This window comes from Apteryx rowi, unplaced genomic scaffold (genome assembly GCF_003343035.1).
Source record: "Apteryx rowi isolate R43461 unplaced genomic scaffold, aptRow1 scaffold_1101, whole genome shotgun sequence".
In the NCBI taxonomy this organism is placed as follows: Eukaryota; Metazoa; Chordata; class Aves; order Apterygiformes; family Apterygidae; genus Apteryx; species Apteryx rowi.
In genome coordinates this window covers 100353-126018 of record NW_020447311.1, presented here as the reverse complement: position 1 = coordinate 126018, position 25666 = coordinate 100353, and the positions used below count along the sequence as shown (strand labels likewise).

General features: G+C 56.9%; 2 protein-coding genes and 1 non-coding gene across 5 annotated transcripts in view; all 3 read right to left on the bottom strand.

Annotated features, from left to right (window-relative positions):
* The window catches only part of NOP56 (NOP56 ribonucleoprotein), a 4804-nt gene extending 1798 nt beyond the window's left edge, over positions 1-3006 (bottom strand). Inside the window, exons 1-9 of the mRNA XM_026076069.1 lie at positions 2941-3006; positions 2647-2736; positions 2248-2362; positions 2008-2169; positions 1545-1743; positions 1124-1311; positions 811-962; positions 511-611; positions 12-162 (exon numbers count right to left, since the gene is read on the bottom strand). Coding sequence (XP_025931854.1) covers positions 12-162; positions 511-611; positions 811-962; positions 1124-1311; positions 1545-1743; positions 2008-2169; positions 2248-2362; positions 2647-2736; positions 2941-2943 — 1161 coding nt within the window. The 5' untranslated portion in view covers positions 2944-3006. The remainder of the gene's footprint in view (positions 1-11; positions 163-510; positions 612-810; positions 963-1123; positions 1312-1544; positions 1744-2007; positions 2170-2247; positions 2363-2646; positions 2737-2940) is intronic.
* Positions 1376-1507, bottom strand: LOC112971096. Its single transcript, XR_003255250.1, has one exon. It is a non-coding gene; the product is annotated as a small nucleolar RNA SNORA51 (small nucleolar RNA).
* A 374-nt stretch (positions 3007-3380) lies between the features above and the next one.
* Positions 3381-25666, bottom strand: part of DCTN1 (dynactin subunit 1) — a 93964-nt gene continuing 71678 nt past the window's right edge. For 2 of the 3 annotated variants that reach the window (XM_026076083.1, XM_026076100.1), the window contains exons 7-28: positions 24462-24666; positions 23223-23301; positions 21334-21493; positions 20237-20341; positions 19659-19850; positions 18726-18842; positions 17554-17706; positions 16412-16572; positions 15167-15335; positions 14524-14592; positions 13979-14041; positions 13729-13878; positions 13051-13212; positions 12538-12669; positions 11805-11933; positions 11256-11398; positions 10447-10613; positions 7718-7851; positions 5950-6139; positions 5294-5370; positions 4746-4835; positions 3381-4434 (exon numbers count right to left, since the gene is read on the bottom strand). In XM_026076083.1, the coding sequence (XP_025931868.1) occupies positions 4297-4434; positions 4746-4835; positions 5294-5370; positions 5950-6139; positions 7718-7851; positions 10447-10613; positions 11256-11398; positions 11805-11933; positions 12538-12669; positions 13051-13212; positions 13729-13878; positions 13979-14041; positions 14524-14592; positions 15167-15335; positions 16412-16572; positions 17554-17706; positions 18726-18842; positions 19659-19850; positions 20237-20341; positions 21334-21493; positions 23223-23301; positions 24462-24666 (2985 nt within the window). In that variant the 3' untranslated portion in view covers positions 3381-4296. The remainder of the gene's footprint in view (positions 4435-4745; positions 4836-5293; positions 5371-5949; positions 6140-7717; positions 7852-10446; positions 10614-11255; positions 11399-11804; positions 11934-12537; positions 12670-13050; positions 13213-13728; positions 13879-13978; positions 14042-14523; positions 14593-15166; positions 15336-16411; positions 16573-17553; positions 17707-18725; positions 18843-19658; positions 19851-20236; positions 20342-21333; positions 21494-23222; positions 23302-24461; positions 24667-25666) is intronic. The other variant, XM_026076090.1, reaches the window with a different exon arrangement.

The window sequence follows — 25666 nt, the reverse complement described above, 5'->3', positions numbered from 1 at the left end:
GCCCCGCCGGCACCTGAGAAGCAGTCGATCCTGGAGGCGATGGTGCACTTGTTGGCCAGGTAGCGGGAGATGCGCCCCTTGTTCTTGGCGGCCGCTCGCCCGATGAAAGTGGAGTGGAATATGAGCCCGTACTTCGGGGTGTTCCCGCGCGTCTTCAGAGCCCTGGAACCGGCCCCCGGCGCCGTCAGAGGGTGGCACAGGGCAGCCCCGGGGCCAAGGGCGTCCTCCGGACAAGAGTCACGCACGCAGAGGGCCGCGGGGATGCCCAGCACGAGGGGACAGGGCTTCCCCCAGCCGCTCCCCACCCCAGCTCGAGGCGGCGCTGACCTCCAGGGCGGCTCCCTGGGCACGGACCCGCCATCAGGCGCCCGCAGCACCCGCGAGGCAAGACGCGAAGCCACRGTGGTCGCTCAGAGGCTGGGGCTGGCTGATCACACGCGGCCGAGGCCCGGTGCGTCACACCCAGCGGCCCAGGGGCCTGCCATCACCGCAACCACCCTGCAGCGGTACCTGAAGAGGGCTTTCTCAGCCCCCAGGATCTGCACCGTCGAGGCCGGGTACTTGGCCAGGTTCGTCAGGCTGCCGGCGTGGGAGATGAGACGAGCGCCCACCTGCGAATGGACAGGGCTGGCGTTACCGCCGCCGCCGTCCCCAGGAGCGTACAGAGTCCAGCTCCGCCGGGAGCAGGTGGTGCAGCCCCCCCAGGCCACGGATCAGCAGTAAAAGGTGTCAGCAGGGCTACTCAGTGGATTGACAGATTCACTCAGACATCACCTCCGCGGCCTGGGCGAGCCCGGGACAGGCACTCACCACTTCTCCGATGAGGGCCGAGAGGCTGGGAGCCACCTGGCTCATCTTGGAGCGGAGATACTCCTGCAGGCCCTTACGGTACTCGGACAGCGAGATCACGCGGCYGGAAAAACTCTCGATGTTGATGAGGTCGATGGGGGAGATGTCCATGCCTAGGAGAGARGGGCGTCAGCAGCCAGGCCAGGCGGATCGCACGGCTGAGGGACGGCGCAATGGGGGCCCCGTCCTCAGCCAAAATGCTCCCTCTCGCCTCAGCTCATGCCCTAAAAAGGCCAGCGCTCCACCAGAGCCACCGCTGCCAGTCCCCACTCACCCATGGAGGAGCGGGAGGCTTCCAGGATCGCCTGCGCCTTGGCGCTGTCCATGACGATCTCCTCCAGCYCCTCCAAGCTCTCCTCGCTCAGCTCCTTGCGGTTCCCGATGAACTTGGCGAGGCGGCAGTACGTGTAGTTCTCCGAGACGATCTTGATCAGCTCGGGGAAGTGGTAGCCGTACCACTCCCTGCGGGGAAGAGCGGTCAGGGAAGGAGCCCGCCCCCTGCGCGGAGCCCGAGCCCGCTCGYGCGCCGTGTCCCCCCGCTCACAATCCAGCCAGGGCACCATCTCCCAGGCCGGGGTGTATCGAGGCGATGCTCTGCCTCCCCGTTCTGTACAGGCAGCCGGGAGGGGCGGCTGCCTGCGGTAAGCGTGGGGAGGAGGTGGGACCGCGCCGCTCCGCCGTTGCCCCCAGCTCACCGCACGCGCATGGAGAAGGTGTTGATGTCCTTGTCCAGCTGGTCCAACAAGCTGATGGACTGGATGATCATGTTGTCCACGCGGTTCACGTTGAACTTCACCTTGGCCCGGGAGTAGCTGTGGCCGAGGCCCAGCTGGGCCTTGGAGGCCGACTGAGCAGTGAGGCCCTTCACCAGGGCGTGGAAGTGCAGGCGGATCCCTGCATGGGGACGGTTCCGTCACCCCGTGCTGGAGCACGGCGCCAGGGCCCACGGAGCTGGGAAAGGCTCTGCTCCCAGCCCGCGGCACAGGCAGCCCAGCTCCGGCTGTTCCCACTGCCAGGAGCCGACCCGCAGGGCTGGACCAGCTCCCAGGGAAGCTCCCAAAGGGATTCCCCGGCCCCAGCCCAGTCCCAGCCCGGCGGGAGCGGAGGCGCCGCGTGGAGCACCCGCGGTGCCGCCTCCCGCAGCCGCCTCRCGCTCACCCCGCAGGATCTCGGCCACGACGCCGCCCGTCTGGCACTGGTAGCCCAGCTCCTCCAGGATGGCGGCCCCGATCTTGGCATCGGCGACTCCCAGCAGCGCCTTCTTCTTCTTGGCGGGCATGTGGGTCTCGAGGAGCAGCCGCAGGTCCTCGTGGAGGACACCTGCGCGGGGAGAGAGRTGAGCGGGGCCGGGCGGGGGGCAATGCGCGGCCGCGCCGGGGGCGCCCGGCTGCCACTCACCCTCCGAGACGGCGTTGATGTTCTCCAGGGCGCTCTGGGCCGACTTGAAGGGCGAGAAGGCCACGAGCTTCACCACGTTGTGGAACTTGCCCACGTTGAGGACGCTCTCCTCCACCTGCCGGGGGGGGGCGCCGTGAGGGAGAGGCACCGCGAGCCCCCCGGGCCCGGTACCGAACCACCCGCCCCGGTACCGGCCCAACCCCCGCCGACCCCTCCACCCGGTCCCTACCTGCTCCATCCCGATCCCAGCCTCCGTCCCGGCCCAGTCCTGGTCCCGGCCCAGGCCCCGCCATCCCGTCCCCCGCTTCCCCCCCGGCCCGGTCCCCGGATCCTCCCGCACCCGCGGCCCGGTCCCGTCCCCCGCTTCCCCCCAGCTCGGCCCGCTCCCGGTCCCGGTACCTGCGGCAGCAGCAGGCTGATCTCCTCCACCTCGCGCACGGCGAAGAGCGCGTACCCGGCCGCGTGCTCGAACAGCGCGTGCAGCAGCACCTGCACCGGCTCCGGTCACCGGGGAGGCCGCGGCTCCGGCGGCCGGGCCCCCCCCACGCTCCTTCCTTCCTCCCTCCCTTCCTCCCGCGCCGCCATCGCCGCCCCAGCGCCGCCCCGGGGCTCCTGCCCCGCCGCCCCGGCCCCCCCCGGCCGCTCCCGCCCCCCGATGCCGCCGGATGCGACCCCGGCGCGGCCCGCGCTCACCATCCTGCCGCCCCGTCGCTGCTCCCGCCGGAACTGGGCAGAGCCCCGCCGGAAGCCCGCCCCTCCCGCCAGCGGCCAATCGGCGGCCGCGCCCCCGCGGCTTCCCGCCAATCACCGGAGGCCGCCGCCAGCGAGGCTGTCCCTTTGGCCAATGAGAACGCGGACTAGGCGGAGCCCGCCTCCTGCCGCCGTCTCCGCCAGTGCGGCGCGGGGACGCCCGCGGACGCCCGCCCCTTCCCGCTCCCGGCCAATGAGAGCGGCGCCCCGCCCCCCTCGCGTCACGCGATTCGATGCGAGGTTTCGCGCCGCCGCGCGGGGCCGCACGTGGCTGCAGGGGCCGCACGTGGTCCGGGCCCCCGGGGCCGGTCCTGCAGCASGCGCCGCCCCCGGCCCCCCTCCGCAGCAGCACCCCCAGTCCAGGCCCCCCGGTGCCCAGCTCCCCCGGCCCCGCTGCAGGAAAGGAAGGAGCACGGCCCGGCCGGGCGGGGTGAAGGGGCAGCTTTATTCAAGAGCTCGAGTGCAGAGAGGCCGCGAGTGCAGCCCGCGGGTCCGGCCGTGACGGGAGCCACCCCCCCGCCTGCGCGTCCAGCAGCGAGGGGGCCCCAGGCCYGGGCTGCCTGGCGCTGAGGAACGAACCCCGGGGCAGGGGGAGCCGAGCTCCCCAYGCTCGCGGGTCTGGACGGGCTGGGCTGGGCTGGGAGGGAAGGGGCTGTAGTGTTGGGAGTGTGACCCCTGCGGCCCCCGGGCTGTGCCAGACGCAGCTCCCTGCTCAGGCCACGGCAGAGGAGCCCAGCAGCACCCGGGGACATTGCCAGGGCCTGCTTTGGGCAATTACCTGGACAGGCCAAACTGGAACAGGTTTTGATGCCTCGTGCAAGGCACCAGCTCCCTCCTCAGCCTCCCTCTGCCCCATGGCCAGGCTGGTCACAAGCAGCAGAGGCCTCAGAGGAGGAGCAGCAACTGGCTCTAGTGTTAAACAGCATTTGCTTGGAAGGGGCCAGCAGCACGTGGTGCTCTGAGCTCTTGGTTAGCGTCCTGGTCGCTCACCCCAGGAGGAAAAGCAGCTCACACGCTCGCCCCCYGAGCAGGGCCAGGGGAGGAGAGGCGATGTGGCGAAAGCAGCCAGCGTTTCCTCTCCACGGCCAGGCCGGGCGAGGGAGAGGAGAGCAGTGGTTTCAGTAACGGGGACGCAGCACCCGGCAGAGCAAGGCCGACGGGCGCTGCCGCGGCCCGGGGTACACACAGGTTAGCATCGCCGCCCCTAAGGGCTGCCTGGCACAGGGGACAATTCAGCAACAGCCTGGGGAGGGGATGTGCAATGAACCTCAGTCTGTACAGGGCTAGGTGGCTCCTGCCTTAGGAGATGAGGCGGCTGTGCAGCTTGTGGAGCTGCTCTGGGGTGAGGACGAGCTTGTGCACTTGGCCRCGCCCAGGCTGGCAGGGGAAGGTCACTTTGCCGAAGTAAACCGTGTCCTCCTCCTTCTCCTCTTTGGCCTGGAAGAGCAGAGCAGCAGTGAGAGGGGCAGGTCGTCCCCGGCGCAAGTCAGGGCTCAGCACAGAGGCTGTGCGCAGGCACRGACCTGCTCCGGCAGCGCGGCTGCCCAGCGTGACTGTCCCCTCCGTATTCCAGCCAGGGGACGTCTCCACAGGGAACCCTGGGACTGCTGCCGGGTGTCCTCCGGCACCAGCACGGCCCCAGAGCGAACGGGCTGGAGCACAGAGGCTCCTGATCCACCCTCTTTCAGTCAGTCCCACCAGTCTGGAGCGGGGCCCCGAGCAAACACCACCGAGAAAGTGGGTCTCACCTTTAGGAAGGAGGAGGAGGGGAAGGTGGCGAAGTCCGTGGGGACGTTGGCCCCCGGGTGCTGCAGAACCGTCTCTTTCATCACCTCATCCTGCAGGGGAAGACAGCGACAACGTCCCCTCCAGAACTGCACCGCTCCCCRCTGCCCTCCGTTCGCTCATGCCCACCTCTCCGCCCAGGCTCRCAGCCGTACAGAGCAGCTCCCAGCGTGATGCCCAGCGGGGAGAAGCCAGAGGGGTCAAATCTGGCTTGGTTTCAGGGAGGTGGCAGTGTTTAGCCCCCCTCCGCTCCAGCCCGAGGTGCCCCGAGCTGGCAGCACCAGCGCAGCGAGAGCAGCTGGCTGGGCCTGCCCGTGTTGAGGGACACGTCCATCCATTTCTCCCCYCTTGGCCCCCTGCAAGGGCTGCGAGGTCCTGCCATGGCCGGCGGGGAGCCTGCCAGGACCCCCATCCTCCCGCACCAGCACGTTCGCCCCAGCAGCGGCCGAAAAGCTGCCTGCACGGGTGTGGGAGGTGCGAAGCCACGCGGGAGAGCAGCAGCCTGCCTTACCCTCAGTTTGTCGATGCTGTCACTGAGGGACTTCAGGCGGGCCGTCTGCTCCAGCAGCCGCGCTGCTGGGCTCCCTGCTGYGGAAGACAGGAGGTGAGAAAAGCAGGAACCCCACAGGGCTGTCGCAGCAGGAGAACAACGCTGCGGGGGGGGGTCACGGCACCGCTGGCCTCTGCCCAGCGCTCTTCATCCCCGGACACCTATCAGGAGCACAAGGCCATTCCCTGCCGCGCAGGAGGAAACCGGGCCAGCACGAGTAACCAGGGATTGCTGACTCCAGCCCAGATCCCTCACAGGGAGCTCTCACACCGGGAAGAGGAGGAGCTGTACAGCCCTGAGCACCGATGTCTCGGACGCTGCCTATACGCTGAAGGAGCGCCTGGTGTGATACAAGTACGGGGAGCTTTATAAATGCAGAAGCTGCAGGAACAGGGTCTCAGCCTCCGAAAAKGGGTAGGTCAGAGCTCTGTCCTAGAGCAAACCCTGCTCCTGGACACTGGCTGGACAGAAAGGAGGTGCCTGCTCCTCCCCAGGACAAAGGGAAGATGCAGAAGTTGCTCACAGGCCTTGCRCAAGCTCCCTCCAACTCACAAGTTGCTCATGACCAATCTCCTCCCCAGATGCTCCAACCAAGCACTGTTTTGCGTAGGACCTACCTGACTTTTTCCGTGTAATGTCCACAACCTTGGCATTGGCACTCATCTGGTAGAGGGTCTCCAGGAGCTGGCTGGTCTTGCGGTAAAGGGTGCCTGAGGCCACATCTTCTCCCTGTCTATCCTTGGGGAGGGAGAGCTTGGGTACATGCAAAGGTGCCAGCCCTGCTAGCTCCATCTTCATCTGGGCTCCCTGGGACCAATGGGGAAAAAGCAATTAGGGGCAGGCTGTTTATTTGGGAGAAGTTTGAGTKCAGAAAAAGAGGTACAAGGGCAGAGGAAAAGAGGCCTCAAACTCAAACAAAACAAAAAAAAAGGAAAATAAGGCATAAAATTAGTCTAAGAACAATAGAGGGTGGATATTCCGACAGTGGGATCCCTACAGACAGAGGTGACATCCCCAACACTGGGCCCAAATGCACCAGGACACYGGAGGGAACCCCCTGGGAAACCTGCTAGACTCTCCATGCGGTCTGTGTCTGTAAGACTCGGCGTGGGGGGAACAGGCTTGCGCCTCAGTGCTTATACAACYGTAATTCAATAGCGGCCATGTTGGTGACTCATTAGATTTAAGAGCTATAATTAACAGCTTTGCAGTTGTGCATACTAGTCTGCATAATTATATAACTGTGAGTTAATATTAGTGGAATATTAGTTAATTRGATTATTTTGCCGCTTTGCCAGTTTCCTTATAGCGCATTCCTTAATCAACAGACATCTTAGACTGCATCAGATAATGTCTGAAGTCACCGATGTAAAGAGGGAGTCCAGGCTCGGCAATAACGTGCCGTCAGTACCACCACCTCGGCCGGCTACTCCTGCTCTCAGCCACCTGGCTCTGAGCCTGGACTCAGACCAAGCAGGGACCTGGCCCCTTCTCCGGCCAGCACATCTCCTCGCATATTAGGAAAACAAGAGAAACCAAAGGAGCCCAAATCCACCACTCAAGGGAGAGCCAGCTGCACCACAGCCAAGCTGCGTTCTCGACCTCTTCTCGCCTGCGGTGCTCAAAACCTCTCCCTCCAGCTCATCCCACCTGAACTGCAGACCCCTGGGGCCCTTCCCTGTCCTCCTGGGACACTACTTTCCGCAAACACCGTCAGCTGAAGCAAGGTAACACAGTGTCCGACTCCACACAAAGCCACAGCCCAGAGGCTGCCGTCACAGGAATGCAAATGCCAAGGACAGTGTCCCAGTGGTGCAGGATGGCCCTTCCCAAGGGCTGATGTGCTCCTAGACCCAACGGCCTGCAGGGAAAAGCCCGAGCCATCAGCAGCAGGAACAGGAACTGTGTAATCCTGTCCTTGCTGGGGTTTTCACATAGCCCTTCTCGGTAAAGCTGTGTCCAACACCTCTGTCCACACCGGTTCACTCTTTGCTTTCATGGGGAAACCCACAGCAACAAGCAGGGCTGGCCACAGCCACGGCACGAAGGTGCACAGGGTGCAAAGCTGCTCCCTGGTGCTGGCGGGAGCACAGCGCTGCAGGCAGCGCTGGGAGGACAGGGAGCCTAAGGCATCCTGCACRGCGCCACCGCAGTCCCCCGGCACTGCACAGCGGCATCACACTCCCCTCAGTCATCCTGGGCTCCTCTTTCACCTTCAGACCAGGCTGGCGCGCTCAGCTGTCCAAGGATCACCCTCCCTCTCCCGTTCATCCTCCAAAGGTACGGCACATCCGAGCTCCAGCCCGCGGGAACCCGCTGTGCTCAGCCCATTGCTGTGGACACCCATGAGACCCACGCAGGGTGAGGGAATTCCCTAAACCTCACCTTGAGCCGGTTGTTCTCGTTTTTGAGGTGCTTGATGGACAGCCGCATGGCATCGATCTGCTGGAGAAGAAGAGGCGAGTCCTTCACCTGGACTGGCCCTGAGCCGCCTCCCATCACCTGGCTGGCACCGACACCTGCAAACAGGCAAGAACAGCAGCAACATGAAAGACCGTGATGTSCTGGCCCGCAGCAGCTTCGGACAGGATGGCTACGGCAGGCGCAAGACATGCAGACGGGGCTCAAAGGCACAAGAGGTGCAGTGTGCGCGACGCCGCAGGGAGCAGCGGCAGCGAGGTCTGCCCAGGCGTGCCAGGCACACACTGAGCCACCCCGAACATGCAGCACCTCACATCTCGCTCAGAGAAAAAGGTTAAAGTGTCGCCTGTCCAGGGGCAGCATCTTACGCCCACGCCTCCTACAACAGCCCTGGCCCCGGGGATTTCTCTTTCCTATTTCCTGAAGACACAGGATTTCTCCTTGGGCTCCGGGCACCTCCAGGGAACCATTTCCCCGTTGCTGGGGTGGCACCAGTCTGCATCGCCAGCAGTTTCATGCTCTTTACTCTCTTCCAGGACTCCCAGGCTGTCCAGAATGCCTTAGCTGCAGCTTCCCCTGCGCCACAGGCCACTTGGCACCTGAGGTGAGAAGAGCTGCTCTCGGGCAGGACCTGCCACCCTTTCACTCCAGCCCCAAACCAAGCCTCGTCCCAGGGCCATGCTTGGATGCCTACGGGACACCAGTCCCTCCTTGCATGCACTTCTGGGGGCCGGACGAGGCGGGGAGCACTCGCATGCCAGGGTGCAGTACTGTACCTCTCTGCTGTTCCTCTGCAGTACAAGGAGAAGAGGCAGAGGAAAGACAAGAAGAAGCAGAGTTAAAGCTGAGGATCAAGTCTGAGAGGAGCCACGGCCAGAGGAGCTCTGGTCACCCGGAGCTGCTCCTGTGCCGACCCCTTTCCCTCCGCCTTTTCACTCAGACGGGAGCGACCACCCGAGGCAGCCCTGGCTGTGGGAGCAGGGCCCCCCGTACCCGGCTGTGGGCCCTGGCCRGGGAGCCAGCACACCTGCTCACCCCGACTGTGCGCGGCCGTAAGCAACCCAAGCAGGACACGTGCACCCCCACAGGCTGCTCCTCCAGAGCCTGCCCGGAGCGGCTGTTCCTTGGTCTGGATCTCGGGACATGCTGAGCATCTGCACTTCCCTCCGACTCCAAGATGCTCAGCCTGAGCCTCCAAATTCAGGGGGAGAGAAATTGCTCCCAGAGCCTCACTGCATCCAGGCTACACATCTGCAGGCTGGGCCCCCCCTCAGGCTCTGCTCCACTGCCTTGCGATTCGGAGCTCTGATGCACCTGCGTCCCCCAGCTTCCCCGCTCTGGACACGGGGCGCTCATGAGCAGCCTGGCGCTGGCACAGGGCTCAGAGCACAACTGCTGCATACGCTGTCCAGGACCAGGCACGCAGGTCCCATCTCGGGGGACCTGGAGAGCACGAGTTCAAGGTCCCAGTGGTTCAGGTAGAGCCTGTGGCTCCGCTGCAGGTCAGGAACTGCCACCTCCAGGAACCAGACTAGATCCTCACTGGGCATTTCAGGGGCAGACTCATACCAAAGGCATCTGCCTCACAGGGAAGACGGCGTTCATGGTACACCCAGAGCAGACCCGAGACATGAACTGCCTCCCTCTTTGTGCAGAGGAGTTACCCACTCAGGACTGAGCCAAAAGGGTGAGGAATCTGGACCAAACCATTACCACACTGGGGCCAGAGCACCAGGTTGCTCCACAGCCTCCCTGTCACAGTCCTAAAGGACACTTGAGCTCTCCAGTCACAAGGTCACACGTTGTCCTACAGCCCAAGCTCCTGACAAAGAGGCCAGCACATTTCCCTCACCCCACCAGTTCCCTGCCTCACCACTGCTCCCCTGACCAGGGATTTCTCGTAGGAAGTGTGACAGGAAGACCTGAACACCCAGACTAGCCAGCATGAGGACCTCCCTCTTCAGCAAGCACCTTTCCCTCACCATCACCCATCCCTTGCTGCTGGGCTTCAGAAAAGCCCGTGAGGTATGGAGAAGTTACATCTCCCATTCACTGAGCCAGCTAGAACAGAAGAGGCTCATCTGTGTCCTGGAGCGACAAGGGAGAGGAGGTAGGTGCTGCGCAGAGCAGCAAGGATATACCAGCAGGCAGCATGGACTGCTGTCTCCCCACTGGAATATCCCGGTGGGAGGAAGGGCCTGGCGGCACCGGCACTTGCCAGCCCCAGGGGGCCACAGCAGGTATGCTCCATCACCGAGGGGCAAGTTGCAGGGACCCCCCGGGCCGGCTCCACGAAGGTGCCCTCTGTTCTGCCTGCACAAGCACGGAGCTGCTGGACACTGCTCAGGGAGCTGCAAGCTCTCTGCACTCCCCACTCGTSGTTACAAGCCCAGAAGCCTCCTGCCCCCTCACAGATGTCCTGGCTCTCTGAAGGAAGGTCAGGCAGGCAGAAGAGCAGGGTGTAGGAGCACCACTTCCCAGCGCTGCTCCCTCCAGCAGGCAGTCTCTGAGYTCCCACACTGCCTCCTGGGGTCACACCACACAGACACTCTGCTGGCATTCCCCTAAACAGCTCTTGGCCTCTGTGTCAGGGAGAGGGAGTGCGGAGAGGAGGCCCCAGGCTCCCTTTCCAGCCAGCAAATACCCTACCAGTTGCAGAAGCACTRAGCGCTTTGGGGGCACTGGTTACGCACCTCCTGCAATGCCAGACACAATGGAGGCGACTCCGGAGGCAGGGGCACCACGCAGACCCTCAATGGTTCTCTTTGACTGGTTGTTCAAGCGCTGCTTCAGCTCCACTTTTTCTGACTCCAGCTGGTCGATATCTGCCTGAAGAGCATCCATGGTCTCTTCAAACTCCCTGCGGAAGGGAACAGAGTCATGGGTCTAACTGGAGATGTTCCTCCCGAGGAAAGAGATAAACAGTTCAGGATGTGAGAGCTCCTAGCTTTGACACATGCCCTGCTACCACCAGTTGCCACCATTAAAAGCTCCAAGCACAAGCCTGCTGACTCAGGGTTTGGAGCCCCACCAGTTCCTGCTGCAGGTTACAATACCATGCACAAAGGAAGTATTTATCAGTACTGAGCCCCCCACCTCCTCAGCTTTCCTATGTAGCCCAGCTTTTATCTTGCAAGACAATCCTCTCTCTCTCCCCCTTGTAGGTTTGCATTTCCCCGCTTGTCAGCAGGTTTGCTCTGCCAACAGACTACCTGTGGCAAGAGAAACTTGGAGCAAAGTGATGGTGGTAAAAACATGCAAAGAGAATAGACCTTTCCACAAAGAACATTGGAACAGGTCCTCTCCCAAGACTCGTGCTCCCATCCTGTGCTCTGCTGTGCACCATTAACACGTGTAGGTTCCCCTGCTCATCTTCCACTAACATCACTCTTCCAATAACCCGGAAATGCTCCCAGACCGTCCAGCCAACACAGGCAGTCTAGTTTTCATCAGGGACTCTCCAATAGCCAGCCCTGTTCTGCAGACCCCATCTCACACTTACTTCTCCTTCTTTTTGAGCAGTGTCTGGGTCTCATCCAGCTTTGTCTGTATCTTTTCCACTCGGTCATCTGCATCCTTGGATGCGCTGTCAAGCTTCTTCTCCAGGAGACTGAGACGCACATTTGCTTCGCTGAGCTCCTCGCCCTGGAGCAGCAGGAAAGAAAGCAGACTGCTCCAGGCCCCTGGGGATGGCATGCACTCCRGAAAGCCCCTTGCAGCGCTTGGGGAGAGCCTGCCCAGAAATCATAACCCCTACCCCGCTGTGCRTATGGTCGGTAGCCTGACACACACCCATCGCTGTCCCAGAACAGCAGGGGAGAAAGGCCAGGACAGTCCCTAGCRGGGAGTCACCAGGCTGTGGCCACATGGCAGCCCGCACCTCCACGGCAASAGGAACAACATTTCCAGGAGCAGATCTGATTGGGACTTGAAGCCATCAGCTCCACAGACAGCAAGCCACCTGGTCCACAAACGCGACCACTCCAGTGGCACAAGGGCAGCTCTTCACTGACCAGCCAAGAGGGTTGAGATCGACTGAAGAACAGCTTACCTTGATCTTGAGAGATTTTTTCAGCTCTTTGATGACTGTCTCCCTGTCCTCCAGCTTAAGCCCCAGCCCCTCAGCATCAGTGATCTCTGCCCGAAGAGCTGCTGCCCTAAGGTCAGCAGGTGGGGTGGGCTGCAATGGAGACCAAAGGAACAAGACACAGAGTTGGTATTGTGAGAAGAATCCCAGTAACAGCAAAAGGGGTCACTCAGCAACTGGGGGACCATTCCCTGCCTCCCTGTATCCTGCAGGCATCTCCTGCACCTCCCCAAGCCTCGGGCCCCCACCGTGCCCAGAAGACATAGTCTCCTGCTGGGGGAGGCAGCGGCAGGATTCCCAGGAGCACTGCCAGGTCAAGCAGGCAGCCAAGTACACCAGCAAGCCCAAGTCAGGCCTTCGGGCAGCTACCTCAGAAATCCCACTCCTCCCAAGCCAACAAGGGGTTCCCTCCTGGACCACCAGCCTCCAGTGAGCACTCACTCMGTGTGCTAGCACCRCGTCCAGCACCAAACTCRAGGAGTCACACCTCAGTATTTATTYTCCTGAGAGTCACCRTTTCCTATGTCTTCATCAATACTTTTGTCAGCCACCTGCCTATGGGGAAACCTAGCAGGCACCAAGACCATGCAAAGACCATCCTGTCTCTCTTAGCAGAGATCCTCAGGATTGTGGAGGATGACACAGCAATTCAAATGCTCTGGCTCTGCCTGAAACTCCTGCCATAGCCAAAGCCCACCTTGGTCTGTGGCCTGTCAGCATCGTATTCTCCCTCCTGCATGGCCGTGGCCATCTTGTTCATGGTCGCAATGAGGATGCTGCAGGACTGGCGCAGACACTCGTACGGGTTGACGCCCTGGGTGCCGTAGATCTGCAAAGGACAGGAAGAAAGTTGCAGGTGCCCCCACAGCTGGGCTCAAAGCCACTGTTACAGCCCCTTCCTGCCTCCCCACAACATGCCACAGGCCTTCAGAGGCCGCAGGCCCTTTGACAAGGCAGCTGCAGAGCAAGGCCGGCTGCCGGGAAGGACAGCGCAGAACAGGAGACCACAAAACTCTCTGCATTTTGACATTCACTGGCCATATTCCCAGGAGTTCATTCCCGGTCTCCACAGGGGTGTCCTAGACTCCATCCAGAGCTGCCCCCAGGCAGGTCTGTAGCACTCAAGTTAGAGGATCTGTGAGGATAAGCCTATCCCAGACTTTATTTCACTGCAGCAGGCGATGAGGGGTGGCTGAGAACAGTTTCCCACCTGCTCGCTCGCTTTGAAGGCCAGATCCTCCAGCTTCACCGCCAGCAGTCCCTCATTCTCTGTCAGAGGGGCAATCATCTGGGCCCCAGCAGCGGCCACCTCCTGCAGCACGGCCACCACCCACGTCAGGTGCTTGCGGCAGTCCAGCAACGTGTCTGACACCTGGGAGTCGAGCAGACACGGGGTAGTTAGGAAAGGCCAGAGCCAGCCAGGAACACCGACAGAGGCAAACGAGCTACTTTCCCACTCGCCTCCCAGACATCACAGCTCCTGGCTGCACAACGCTTCCTTCGCCCTAGTCCAACGACTACTGAGATTTTAACATCCCTCTGAAGCATCATGGGAAGACAAGAAACATGAGAAAAGAAAGAAAAAAACTCAAGCTTGGAGAAATTAGGTTATAAAGTCCATCTGTCTCSATCCTGACTAGAAACATGCAGCCCAGAGACACTAGACCAAGTATCAGCTCACACTGTTTCCCTCTGCCTGAGCAGCAGGCTGCGGCTTGGCTTAAGCAGGGCGCTCCCTCCCTGCAGCCAGCGAGGAGGACAGCAGTGGTCTGCGTTTTATGCCAGCCCAGTACAGCCCCCTGCTCCCAGTATACTGCTCAGACGGCCCTGCRCAGGGCAGGGCGAGGGYGCCCTGGCCCYGTGGGAGCCTCCGTGCTGGCCAGCTCACCTGCTGCCCAAAGCCGAGCGCTGCRGGGATACCAGGAGCGTCTGTCCCCGGCATGCGGCGCCTGATCTTCTTGCAAAACTGGCGAATGTCACTGCACGAGGTCTCCAAGTCCTTGAGGAGGATGGCGAGGTCGGATGCCTCTTGCCCAGCCTAGGATTCAGAGATAGCACCTCAGAAAAACRGACAAACGGATCACCAGCAAGGGAGTCTGGCACAGCTTCAGCAGAGCAACYCACAGAGCACGTCCTACCTGGAGGAAGGATCGCAGTCTGCCCACCTCCACGCCCATGCAGTCCAAGGCACTCTGGGTGAACTGCAGAGCACAAACACAGGCACCATGAGTTCAGGGCAAAGCAGAGACCAGGCAAGACAGCTGCCCTTTGTACACCATGCTGCCACRACTCCCGGCTTTACAGGAGCAGCAGAAATGGCTGAGGCATTCACTTGGCTTTTGTTTTACTCTGTGGGGCACAGGATGCAGTGCAGCCCCCTTAAAGGCTTAAGAAAGTACAACACGCCCTCTCAGGCACAAGGTTTTCAGCACTTTCCTTGCTRCTCTTCTCTTTCTTGCTTACCTGGATGTCTGCAGGGCAAATGGCCCACATCTTTTTCCCCTTTCCCTAACCGGGGAACCCACATAACTTATGTGCCACAACACCCAGTGGGTGCAGGAGAAAAGGTGACTGCAATAGGGAAGGCAGAAGAGGTACTTCAACTCACAAAATTTCAGGGGAGCAAAAGACAAAAAGGCAGAAAACATGCAACAAAGAGCCAAATTATTTTGCTACACTTCACCTTAATGTGGTCGGCCAGCTGCATCGTGCAGTCTTCAGCCTGGTCAGCCAGGTGGATGCTATACAGGTGCTACACAAAAAGAGASATCAACACAGCAGAGATCAGCATCCTTCAAATGTTTCCACACATCCAAGCAAACAAACCAAACCAGGAAACACATAACAAAACAAACACTGAAAGTTCGGCCTAATTTTTTACTGGAAGTGAAAACTGTTGCGATGACATCCCAAACCAGATGCCCTGTGAACACCTCGCCCTCTAGAAGAGTGTTGGTGGCCCTTAGTTCTATAAGGTCAACAGCCTCAAMCCCCAGCACAGAGGTACGGGAATCTAGGACAGGAAAATCACATCCTTTCTGCCTTCGCCCTCCCTCTCTTCCTCCCAGGGACAGAGGACACAGCCTCTAAGTAACAGAGCCACAGGCGTAAGTCCTGCATGCTCAGAAGGTGAAAAACATACAAAGGGAATTGCTATCAGTAGGCTTATTGACGGTTTCTTAATGCGCCATGTGAACGATGTGAGGAAGGGCAAGACTTCCAGCTGCTGCACATGCTGGAGAGATTCYGCCAGTTCCATGCCCTGCAGGTCAGAAACACCCTGAGCCCGGCCAAGAGCCTGACGCTCTTGGCTCCACAGATCCTACCTGATAGTATTTGATAGCTTTGGTCAGCGGCTCCACATTGACCGTCTCATCCAGCTGGTCCTTGTGCAGCAGCTCAATCAGGAAGTCCAGGGAGCGTTCATGGACACTCATCTCAGGGTACAGCATCCCCACCTTCTTATACACCTCAACGCTGCATTTGCTCAGGGCCCTGGTAAGGAAATGAAGACACAGTCAACTTGTCTGGGAACAGGCATATGGTCCAGACAGCATCAGTGCAGGGCTTTGCTTCTGGGTGCTGATCTCAGACCACTTGAATTGCCCGACCCTGTTGTCTGGACCCCGAGCAGCAGGGTAGCTAGAGAGAGGTCGCTGAGGGTCAGAACATCTGCAGGAAACCAGGGCATGAAATTGGTTGGCTGCCTGGGAGCTACAGGAAAGGGAGCCTCAGAACAGAAAAACACTTCAAGTATCTACGCTATCATGAATTTCTGAACCAGAATCCAGTGCTGGAGGCAGAGGAAGATTTACCATCTAGCACCAACAGCATGTGATATGATTTAATGAGCTCATCAGTCATGTTGCTGTAGGAGCAAAGGGATCTTTCAGTGCTCTGCTCAAACTGAGCCACTTTCCTGGGAAGCAAAGCCTAGCAGGGGTCACAGTGATTATTCTCCCTAGTGCAGCTCCTTTGGTCTCCAAAGGAATTTCCAGTCTCTACAGAAAGCACTCTTTCCGTGAKGTTGTCATGGCATTGGCCAGCGACTGGATCATATTAATCAAGCATTTAGATTCCTCGACACTCCATAAAACCTTCCGCACATGACTAAGCACTGGGCATTCAYGAAAGAGGGAACTGGGCTGCAGGGGAGAGTCTGCTCTTTGGTCTGAAGCCCAGTATGAGWCCCAGGCACAATCAAACTTAGCAGGAAAGCGTGATGCATCTCCTGGCAGGATCAGATGGAAAATCAACGTGCCAGGGCTACTTCTGGCCTAAAGACATGGTCACAGCTGAAGAATGAGCAACTCATGCTAGAGAGCTGGATCCCTTTACATCCCAATTCTTGGGAGGAAAACAAGGAAGGAGTTACAAGAGAAGTGAACACTACCAGCACAAGGCAATAAAGGGAATCCCTCAGATTTTTTCCAGCCTAGCTGCCCAAGTATCTGCAACTCCAGCACAAACCGGGCCCTCCTTTGAGACTGCAGAGCTCWGCGCTTCTAGTCGGTGAAGCAGGTGAAAACCAAGGGTGACACGGTGATGGAGCAGAACGGTTAGATACTCACTGTTCGTATTTGTGCAGCGTAGCCTGCAGGAGACTTAGAGAATACACCAGGCCGGCAGCAAAGCTCAGCTGCTCTCCCTGAGCGCCCCTGAGGCCGGTGCGCTCTGCACAGTTTTCATTCAGATCAAACTTCTCCTGAGCCTGTTTGCTGATGAGCTCAGCCTGTCATGGAAGAGGGCAAACAATAAAAGTCTTTCCACACTTGCTCTGATCCTTCCCCACTTAGCCACAGACCAGCCAAACCCAGGCGCAGCTTGCTTGCACAGCTTCATTAGCCCTTCCTGCACTGCTGCCACTTATTCAGGCTCAAGGTCCATTTCCATCAGCCTCACTGCCAAGTCACCTACGCTGTTCACACTGCTCAGCTCAGCTCCCAGCCCTCTCCAGGAAATCCTCCATGACTCAGCCCCAAGGTTTCCCTGACCAGCACTTTCCTGTGCTTCCCTTATCCTTGAAGCTCCGTGACTGGAGCAGGAACTTTTCAATGAAAAGCAGTGATTTGYTGAAACTAAAGTTTACAAGGAAATGAGTTGCGTGTGTGTGCGTGTGTGTGTATTTTATACATACATACACACATACATATGTATATATAAAAGGTTTTCCTGGGAAAGGTGTCGTGAGTCCAGAAGGGGTATAAGAGGGACRGCTGGCAGCGGGGTGCCAACCACCCCTGGGCAGTGCTGAAAGAAACCAAGGCTCATATGCCTGCCCCAAGGGGGCCTGAATTGGACCCTTGGGCTTGACCTACACGTACCACAGCCGAGTACTCCAACCACTGATCTACCACTATCTGGCGGCAGGGACTTCTGTGTCCTTCTCCCCTCCTGCTGCCCCCACAATTTTGAAAAATTTCAAACAAGTAAACATTAAAAATTCCAAATTCACCTGGGGCAGAAAAGAAAATATACGTTTCCCACAGAGCTGTGGCACAGCTCCTGGTGGGCCCAAATGGCACAGGGGGTTTGAAGATGACACTCCAAGCCCCATAAGCCCAGCTCAGGAGATAAGGCCAGCTCTTCCTATGGGCCAGCTCAAAGCTTCAGTGGAAGAATTAACACAAGCTCTTCACATGGGTCCCTCTCTCCAGCCAGTGATCAAAGCCTAACACCCAAAGCCATGCAGGAGCCGAGGCACCCATCCCACCTTGCAGATGAGCCGGGGGATGAGCAGCAGCACAAGGATGCAGTCGTGGTCCCCTCCGTGGCGCAGGAAGCTATCTGGCATGAACGAAGTGAGGAGGGAGACATGCCGGTTGGCCTGCTGCACCTCCATCTGGCGCAGCTCCATCTCGATAGCCTGCAGGAGACATGCACAGTCAAAAGGAGCCCTGCTTGGTCCTCTCTCCAGGTCAGCACATCCTGTACAGGACAGGAGATGTGCTGTCAGGTCTGTTCAGTGTTAAGAGTCAGAAACTCTTTCCTCCTGGGACACAGCTAACACCATGCTCCACAGCTGTTGCAGGGAACACTTCTTTATTATTACCATCTGGCTGCTCTGTGGATTGGTCTGGATCAGACCCTGAGCTCCGATCCAGCCACAGAGAGGTCAGAGCACACCATGTATCCATGCTCACAAGCATTCTTTCTTTCCAGCCAGCATTCGCAGCATGATAAAACAATGCTTCGATTGTCAGCTCTGAGAACACACTTTCATAAAAAACACCCATTTTTGCACAGCAGGGAGTATCCAAGTAAGTCTGATGTTTTTCTTAGCACAACGGTACACTGCTGCCCCCAGCACTAACAGCTCACAGTCCTGCACTGCTTCACATCTCACTTGCCTTCCCAGCTCCCCTGCCAACTAGCAAGCGCTCAGTTCCGCCGAGGCAATGAAAGTCTCATGGCCGCTGRGGTGCAGCAGAGCTAGGAACAGAGCAGGGGAGTCCTTGCACAGGCCCATGCCTACCCACTGGCACATGAACCACACYGAAACAGAGGCAGAGATGTTTTTCATCCCGATTAAACTGCTCTGCTTGATTAAGCCTTCCCCGCATGCCTTCGCAGACACAGTGGTGACCATTTCTTTGTGCACCACACGCTGGCATCTTCCTCCCTCCCATCAYGTACCCTGTGTTCCTTCCAGCTCCCGACAGTTGTCTCAGCCTGTTTCTACTAGTGGCAAGAGCACCACAAGCCTAACGCGAGAGCTGTGTCCCAGCATCAGCCTCACCACACGGCRACTGCAGTGCRCTCRGGGCACCTCCCCAAGGCTGGCACCCCACGCACCTACGCCGTGTCTTAGTGCTACCACGTCAGCAGCCTCGCACACGGGAATAGATGCAYGCACCCAGTACACGGCTCTCCTGCTAGCTCTACCTTAGCATGGGCTTTTGTCTCTGCAAATTTAATCTTGAAGTCAAACATTTCTGGAGGAGGCTGCTGCTGTTTCTCGGCAGAAGCTTCTTGCTGACTCATGAGTTCGCGGTTCACATCCTGAGCACAGAAAGAAGCTGCAATTAGAAGTATGGAAAAACACCACAAAGGAGAACTGTAAACCCACACCCTCTGCAGTACATCCACATCTAACGCCCGATGCCCCTTTTTTGGGAGGTGGGGTGGGGGGATCCTTGTGCTATAAGGGAATAATAGGATGAAAATGAGGAAGAGAAACACAAGCCTGTCCCAAACACTCAGCTGACAGCAAGTTGTATTAAAGCCAAGGAATCCTTGCAGGCTTATTACCAATTTATTTTCTACCGTCAGCAAAGCCAAGGAGAATCAAGAGCAGTGCTGGAACAATCCCATGCTACCCTGTCTTTTCCAGGGCACAGTTCCCAAGCCTGTAGCATAAGCAGCACAGCTGCATGAAAGGCTGAAACACCCATGTGTTCAGAAGCACTTTACAGCACTAATTTCAGCAGCCTTCAACTGATACTCTGCCAATGAGTCCCATCTGGACATAGGCAGGACAGCCAGGACTGACAGAGGTCATGAGAAGCATGAGCACTCTGGCATTGCTGGATGTCCTCAGAGAAATTCGGTTAGAAACCCACTCCCCAGGGCATCAGCCATCTGTTTTCTGCTGCATTTGCAGTGCCATCTCCACACAAGATTAGGAGACAACATGATGCCCCCACCCCCAGGCCCACTTCCTTTAAGAACACTCTTGCCTAAATATGCTCGGTCTCCTCATCATCAAGGTCTGCTCCCAAAGGAGCGCTGCTCCAGGGGGATCTGCAAGCCTGGCCGGAGGCATCTGCCTCCCGGCCCTGCCCTGCTGCAGTATGCAACAGAGCTGAAGGACACTACCTGAAGGTGTGCAGTCAGCTCTCGGTATTTTTTGATGGTCTGCTGGTAGTCAGCCACGGTCTCCTGTGCAGCCTCCACACGCTTCTCTGCCTCGCGGACCCGTGCTGTTGCCATATCCAGCTGCTCCCGTAACTCCAGCTCAGTCTCCCGGGCATTTTCCTGCAGCTCGTCATTCATTTCATTCATGGCTTCCTAGAAACAAGGAGGTGGCATGGGATGCAGTTACCCCACGGCCTAGCAAGTGAGGACAGCTGGGCATTTTCAAAGCAGAGCAGAGGGCCACCCCTGGGTGTAAAGGGCATATTCTGCACAGATGAAGGACAAAACACTCGGAAGCAGGACCAAGTGTGATGGCTTTAGAGAAGTTTCCCAGTCCCCTCTGGCACGATGGCTTTAGAGAGGTTCCCCAGTCCCCTCTGGCACCAATACCAGTGCATATTAGCACTGCTGCCTTGGACAGCCACAGCGTCGAGCAATCAGCCCAATCGGCCTCATGTCAGCCCAGCCACACACCAGGCATAAAGGAAGCAGCACAAGCACTCCAGTGCCACCCCTTACTCCACGGGAGCGCATCTTACCAGGTCTCCAACAGTCTCACGCAGCTCCCGGACCTTCTCTTCCAGGTCTAAGTTTCTCTCCGTCAGAGTCTCCACCATCTCTTCAGCACCCAAAGCAGCATCAACCTGCAAACGCACATCACATCACAGTCCAACCCAACTCTCAAAGCACTGCTACCAGCAGCTTAAAGCAGGATCATTCTGGCGGGCTGTGGGACATGACTGACACATCTTTCTCCCCATCCTGAGGTGACTGCTTGGGCAGGAAGTGCATAGGCTCCCTCCCGATAGCAGAGGGCAATATCCATCAGGACAGCAAGCGACTCAAACCAGAATAGCCAGCAACATGTCCAGCAACTCAAGGGAAGGGCATGTTAAAAGAGAGGCTTGGCTTTGCCTCTTACAGTTGCTACTGAGTCTTTAGCTGCAGCATCAGGGAATGATGTTGAACTGTTTCAGGTCAGTGTAAATGATGTTGACCCTTGGGTTGAGTCTTTGCAGACTCATGACAGTGCCTTCCAGGCTTTCTGTCCTCCCCAAGGACCTAGGGGAGTGGTTATAAGCTCACAATATTAACAGAGTAATGGGCATTTCAGTCTTTGTGTTAACAGGTATCACTTCTGCTAACAGCCCACCTTTTATAAAATCCAGGCTAATGCTCGGATAGCGTGTAGCCTGCTTCCCTCCACAGCCGGAGTTCAAAGGAATTGCACACACTGCTCTGCAGTGAATAAAGATCCTTCCCAGGGACTTTCTAAGGACTGCTCCTCACCTGCAGCCTGGCTAGGAACAAGCCTCATGAAGACGGCTCAAGCAGCAAAATTAGAAGGAACAGAACTTAGCAAGCAGCAAACATGGATCGCCCCTACAAAGCACAACATACAGCACGTGCCTTATGTTCAAGACCCACCTTAGAACCACAGTTCTAGTGCTGGTACGGGGTTTGCTTTTGGACATGGGCCCAGTGGTATCAGTCCCTGCAGTAGTAATGCCAAGTGTGGCTCTCCAAGAGTGATTGCCATGATGAAACACCTCCATGCCAGGAGGTGACCCTGACCTGCCTGACAGCAGTTGCCCAAGGCCCAAAACAGCCCAAACCCACCCCCAGATGGACTCACCTGCTCCTTCAGCTCATCAACCGTTTTCTCCGCTTGCTTCACCTCCTCCTGCAGTTTCTCCCTCTGCTGACGCAGGGACTCCAGCTCCGTGTTTTTCTTCTCCATTTGCTTCTGAAGCTTCACGTGTTCCTGCTTCTCTGATGCAGACAAGTCCCGCATCCTTACAGAGAGCAACCAGACTCAGCACAGGCCAGTGGAGAGACAGGTACTACAGCAACGGAAGCCATTCCCTTCCCAGACATCGCTCTTTGCAGGCATCAGCAGTCCCTTCCCATCAGCAGGGCCAAGACCCCTCTCTTCGGTTGGCCCTGGCCACCCAGTGGTGGTACAAGCAGAGCTACCAGGCACTCCTGGAGAGCCCCAGTGGACTCTGCAYGTGCCAGGCTGGCACAGAAGTGACTTTCAAAGCTTGGGAGTGGGAACACACAGATCTTTTTAAGGCACTCAAGCAGAGGTCACACATTTTAGGGACAAACTACTCCCACCTCTAAAAGTAAGTACACGGTCTGCAATTCAACTCACGAACTGCCCCCATCTCCACTTAAAGGAGAGCTGCCCAGTGAGACTGTGGTGTCTTTACAGTCTCCTACTTTGGTGCGCTCGGGCAGCCATTCCCCAGCCTTCCCCCCAGGAGATGCAAGCAATGTCCCCAGAGAACAACTAATAAACAGTGAGGAAYGGAGATGAATCAGTGCCTGAAATGGCATCTTCCTCTGAAAGAATCAGAGCTATTGGAGAGAATAGAGAAGGAGAAAATAGGAAAATGAACAACAGAGAGCATGGGTGGGACARGCAGGAAAGAATAACTGTAAATGGAAGAGTCTAAAGCACAGAAAGGAAGAACTAAGGGATCAAAGAAAAATAACACATTCACAGTTTTTCACAGTGCAAGGAAGAGGGTCAACAGCAGAAAAAAAAGCACAGAGTACAGACAAGGTAAGGTGTTTCATCATGGCAGTGAGAACAGAGCTTTGCTTATGTGCATGCAGACCCTGGTCTGAACAGCTCTGTTTACAGACAGTAAAGTTCCTCTGCTCACTTAAATTTGAGGACTGGGAGTTTCTCTCACTTAGAATGGCTTCTTTATACTTCCTACCCCAAACATACGCTGGTTTGGAAATCCTCGCAAAGTAGTTTCTTATGTTTTGTATCAGTAGGGAATGCTTCCACAGTGAGGCCACCTCCTACATCTCCTTTCCTTTACCTGTTTGTGGCCTACAAATCATAAATGTCTTTGAGCAAGGACCATTCTCTGCACAAAGGGCAATATAGCACCCTGCATACACTGAATCATAGTCACAAAGGAATTAAGGTGTGACAGTGAGCAATGATACGGTTACCAGAGGGACCCAACTCAATCCTTTAGGCCAGAGGACATGCAGCTTTCGGAAAGAAAAGCCCCGACGCCCTGGCACATGGCCGTACACAGAGAAAGGCAACAACCAGCTTGGCCAGTGGGCTCAAGAAACCTCAAGCAGGACCTGGCTGGGATGTGCCTGGAGAACCATCCTATACAGGCTGCTTCAATAAACCTGCAGCACAAAAACCTGCTGCTGTTCTGGAGAAGCACAGTACTGCATACACAGAGAAATGAAATACAGCACAAACTTCCTGGAACGGCTCATTTTCTCCTTATATACATTATTCTCCAGTAACAAAYGACTCTTCTTTCTATCTTGTTTAAGCATCTGCAGGCTTAAAGGAGCACACAGAGCTCAAACAGCCCAGGAGCCTGTTAGCAGCTTTTACACCATCTGCCCTGGAGAATAAGCGTTTGGCTCAGTGCTCTGACACAAGCTGTCACTAGGCCAACAGAGCACAAGCTTTCATAGCAAGGATCTGCACAGGCAGTACCCCAGCCTTTCGTGAAGCCATAGGTGGTTTCCTACCTTACAAGAGCTTCCTTGAGTCTCGCGTTTTGCTCTTCTAGCTGTTTGACTTGGTAACTGGATGCTGCTCCATCTGAGCCTGGTGTGGAAAGGAAGCATCATTCAGCTTGTGCAGAAATGGCAGCTGCTAACCAGATACATCTCTCTCAGCACTAAGTGACATTACAAACACTATTAAGAGGACGGCTAAGTCCCAAAGGGAAACGGATCAGTCCCTCTGCTGCAACTGAGCCAAACACAAGGCTGGTGCATGATGCTGGTGCTCCTACGTTGAGAGATTAGTTCAGATGAAGAACCATTGTATCAACTTGCAGACCACATCCAAGCAGCAGCCGGGTTATGACAGAGCTACACTTAGCTGGATATAGCGCGCGTGCCTAGCTCCCTCCAGGCGCTCAGAATTCAGTGAAAACAAACTCAAATAAAAGATACCGCTCATCAGTAAGTTCCTCATCTCCCTGCAGACTATTCCTTTCCTCCCCACACTTTTTTCACTCCCTCAATATGTTATCTGTCTTTCTGTCACATCCCTCAGCCTGCCTACCTGATCATCTGCTCCTTCTRTGGGCTTGGTTTCTTTCAGGTGAATGCTAACGCTACAAGGGTTTCATGGCTGCTCATTTCCTGCTGTGTGTAATTTGTAAAGCTCACCTTGAATACAAAGGGCTAAAAAGGCCACAGTGGAATCAAAAAAAGGGCAATAAACTGGTTTTGAAGATATGCTCAGTGCAAAGCTGAGCAGTTGGATCTAAAAAATCAGCAAGCAACAAAAGCAGTTTTATGACCTTCCACAAAGTCTGTCCCACTCAAATACCTTTTGGGGTGGGATCCACTGTCCCCAGTGAGAATGACAGGCATTAAAATTAAGCCTCTGGCATTAAATCCAAGCTCCTCCAAGCCTAGGACAAGAACACTCTTGTCCCCAGCCTCACAAGTGCAGCAGCCACATTTTTGTCTTCTCAGCGAGGCCTGGTACCTGACTGAACACAAAGCTAAGCTGCTGCCTCCTGCTGACCTGCCCCTGTAAAGGTCCTACCTGTGCCCTGGAAAGGTAGCAGAATGCCTCAGGGGCTGCCAGGTGGGAACTGCAGAGGCAAACCCCGAGTCCCACCGCAATTAGCGGTAAGGACCCACCACTGCGGCTAAACAGTCAACCTCCTCCCCAGCGATAAGCTTCCCTGTGGAGTGGCCCTAGCTGAGACCACTCTAAAGCTGGCCCTTTCCCACATCCTCTCCCACCTTTCTCTTCTATCTCATGCTTCAGGATCTCCAGGTCCATTGTGAGATATTCCACCTTCTCTTTCAGGGAGTCCACCTCTTGCTGCAGGGATTCTGCTCGCTCTTCTGCCATCTCCTTGTCCAGGGTTGCCATTTCAATTGCATCAGCAGTGTCTGCCATCTCCTCCATGTAGCGCTCCTTGGCTTCCAAGGCATCTTTGGCTTCCTGCAGTCAAGCACAGACAGGTGAGAAGACCACGTCCTGGAAGCCCAAGACCAATCGTTAAGAGACCCATCTCACAAGCAGCGAGCCTCAGACAGTTATGACTGTCACAGCTCTCCCAAAGGAGAATCAAGTCCAATTAACAAAAGCTTATCCAGGCTTAGAGGGGAAGGCCCACTGCCAACGCTCCAGAATATCCATTTTCCCTCTCTTGGGAATCTCTCCTCTGCTTTGCAGCAGCTGCATTTCAAACCTCCTCCCATCGACAAGACGGCCCAGCAGAAACACCCAAACACAGAATGATCTGCAGGTGAAGGAGAGATGGATGCRAAGACAGAAGAGATGCAGGCTTGTCACTTGTAYTGGAGCAGGTAAGCAAATAAAACACTGGGGAAACAAACCGAGAAGCCACCCTTGACAAAACGGGCCAGAGAGCAGAGAGAAGTGAAAGGTCACTGTCGGTGCTCCAAGTGTCCCGCTGTCTGCCTGAGAGCACTATGCGTGGGTGTGAAGAGCAGAGCACCTAACCTTGGCAGGGGGATAGAGAAAGAGCTAAATTGGTAAAGTGAAGCAGGCATTTTAAATGACATTCAAAGGCAGGACTTGGCAAGGAGAAATGGTACCATAACTCAGGTGAGGGAGGAGACAACGTGCAAACCAGCTCAAGGGAAGGCTGAGAGAAGACAGTTACCCAAGAAATACCATTAGAAGGACCATAAGCCTCAAGAGGAGGAACAGGAGGATTCAGAAATACCTTATGGAGGAGAATAAGACATCAAAGGACAGAACACCAGCTGTGAGCTGGCACAGTGGTTTGCTAGTAYTGTGTAAATCCAGGGGACTCAAAGCGTTCCCCCGGTGAGCTAAGACAGCAATAGCAGAGCCACCACAGAAGTGCTTCTCTATACAATGTGCAACACCAGGATTCATTAGCTCCAAGGGCCAGTGGTTTTTACTGGCAGTGACTCATACTAACCAATCCTGCAGAGCAGCAGCTCAAAAA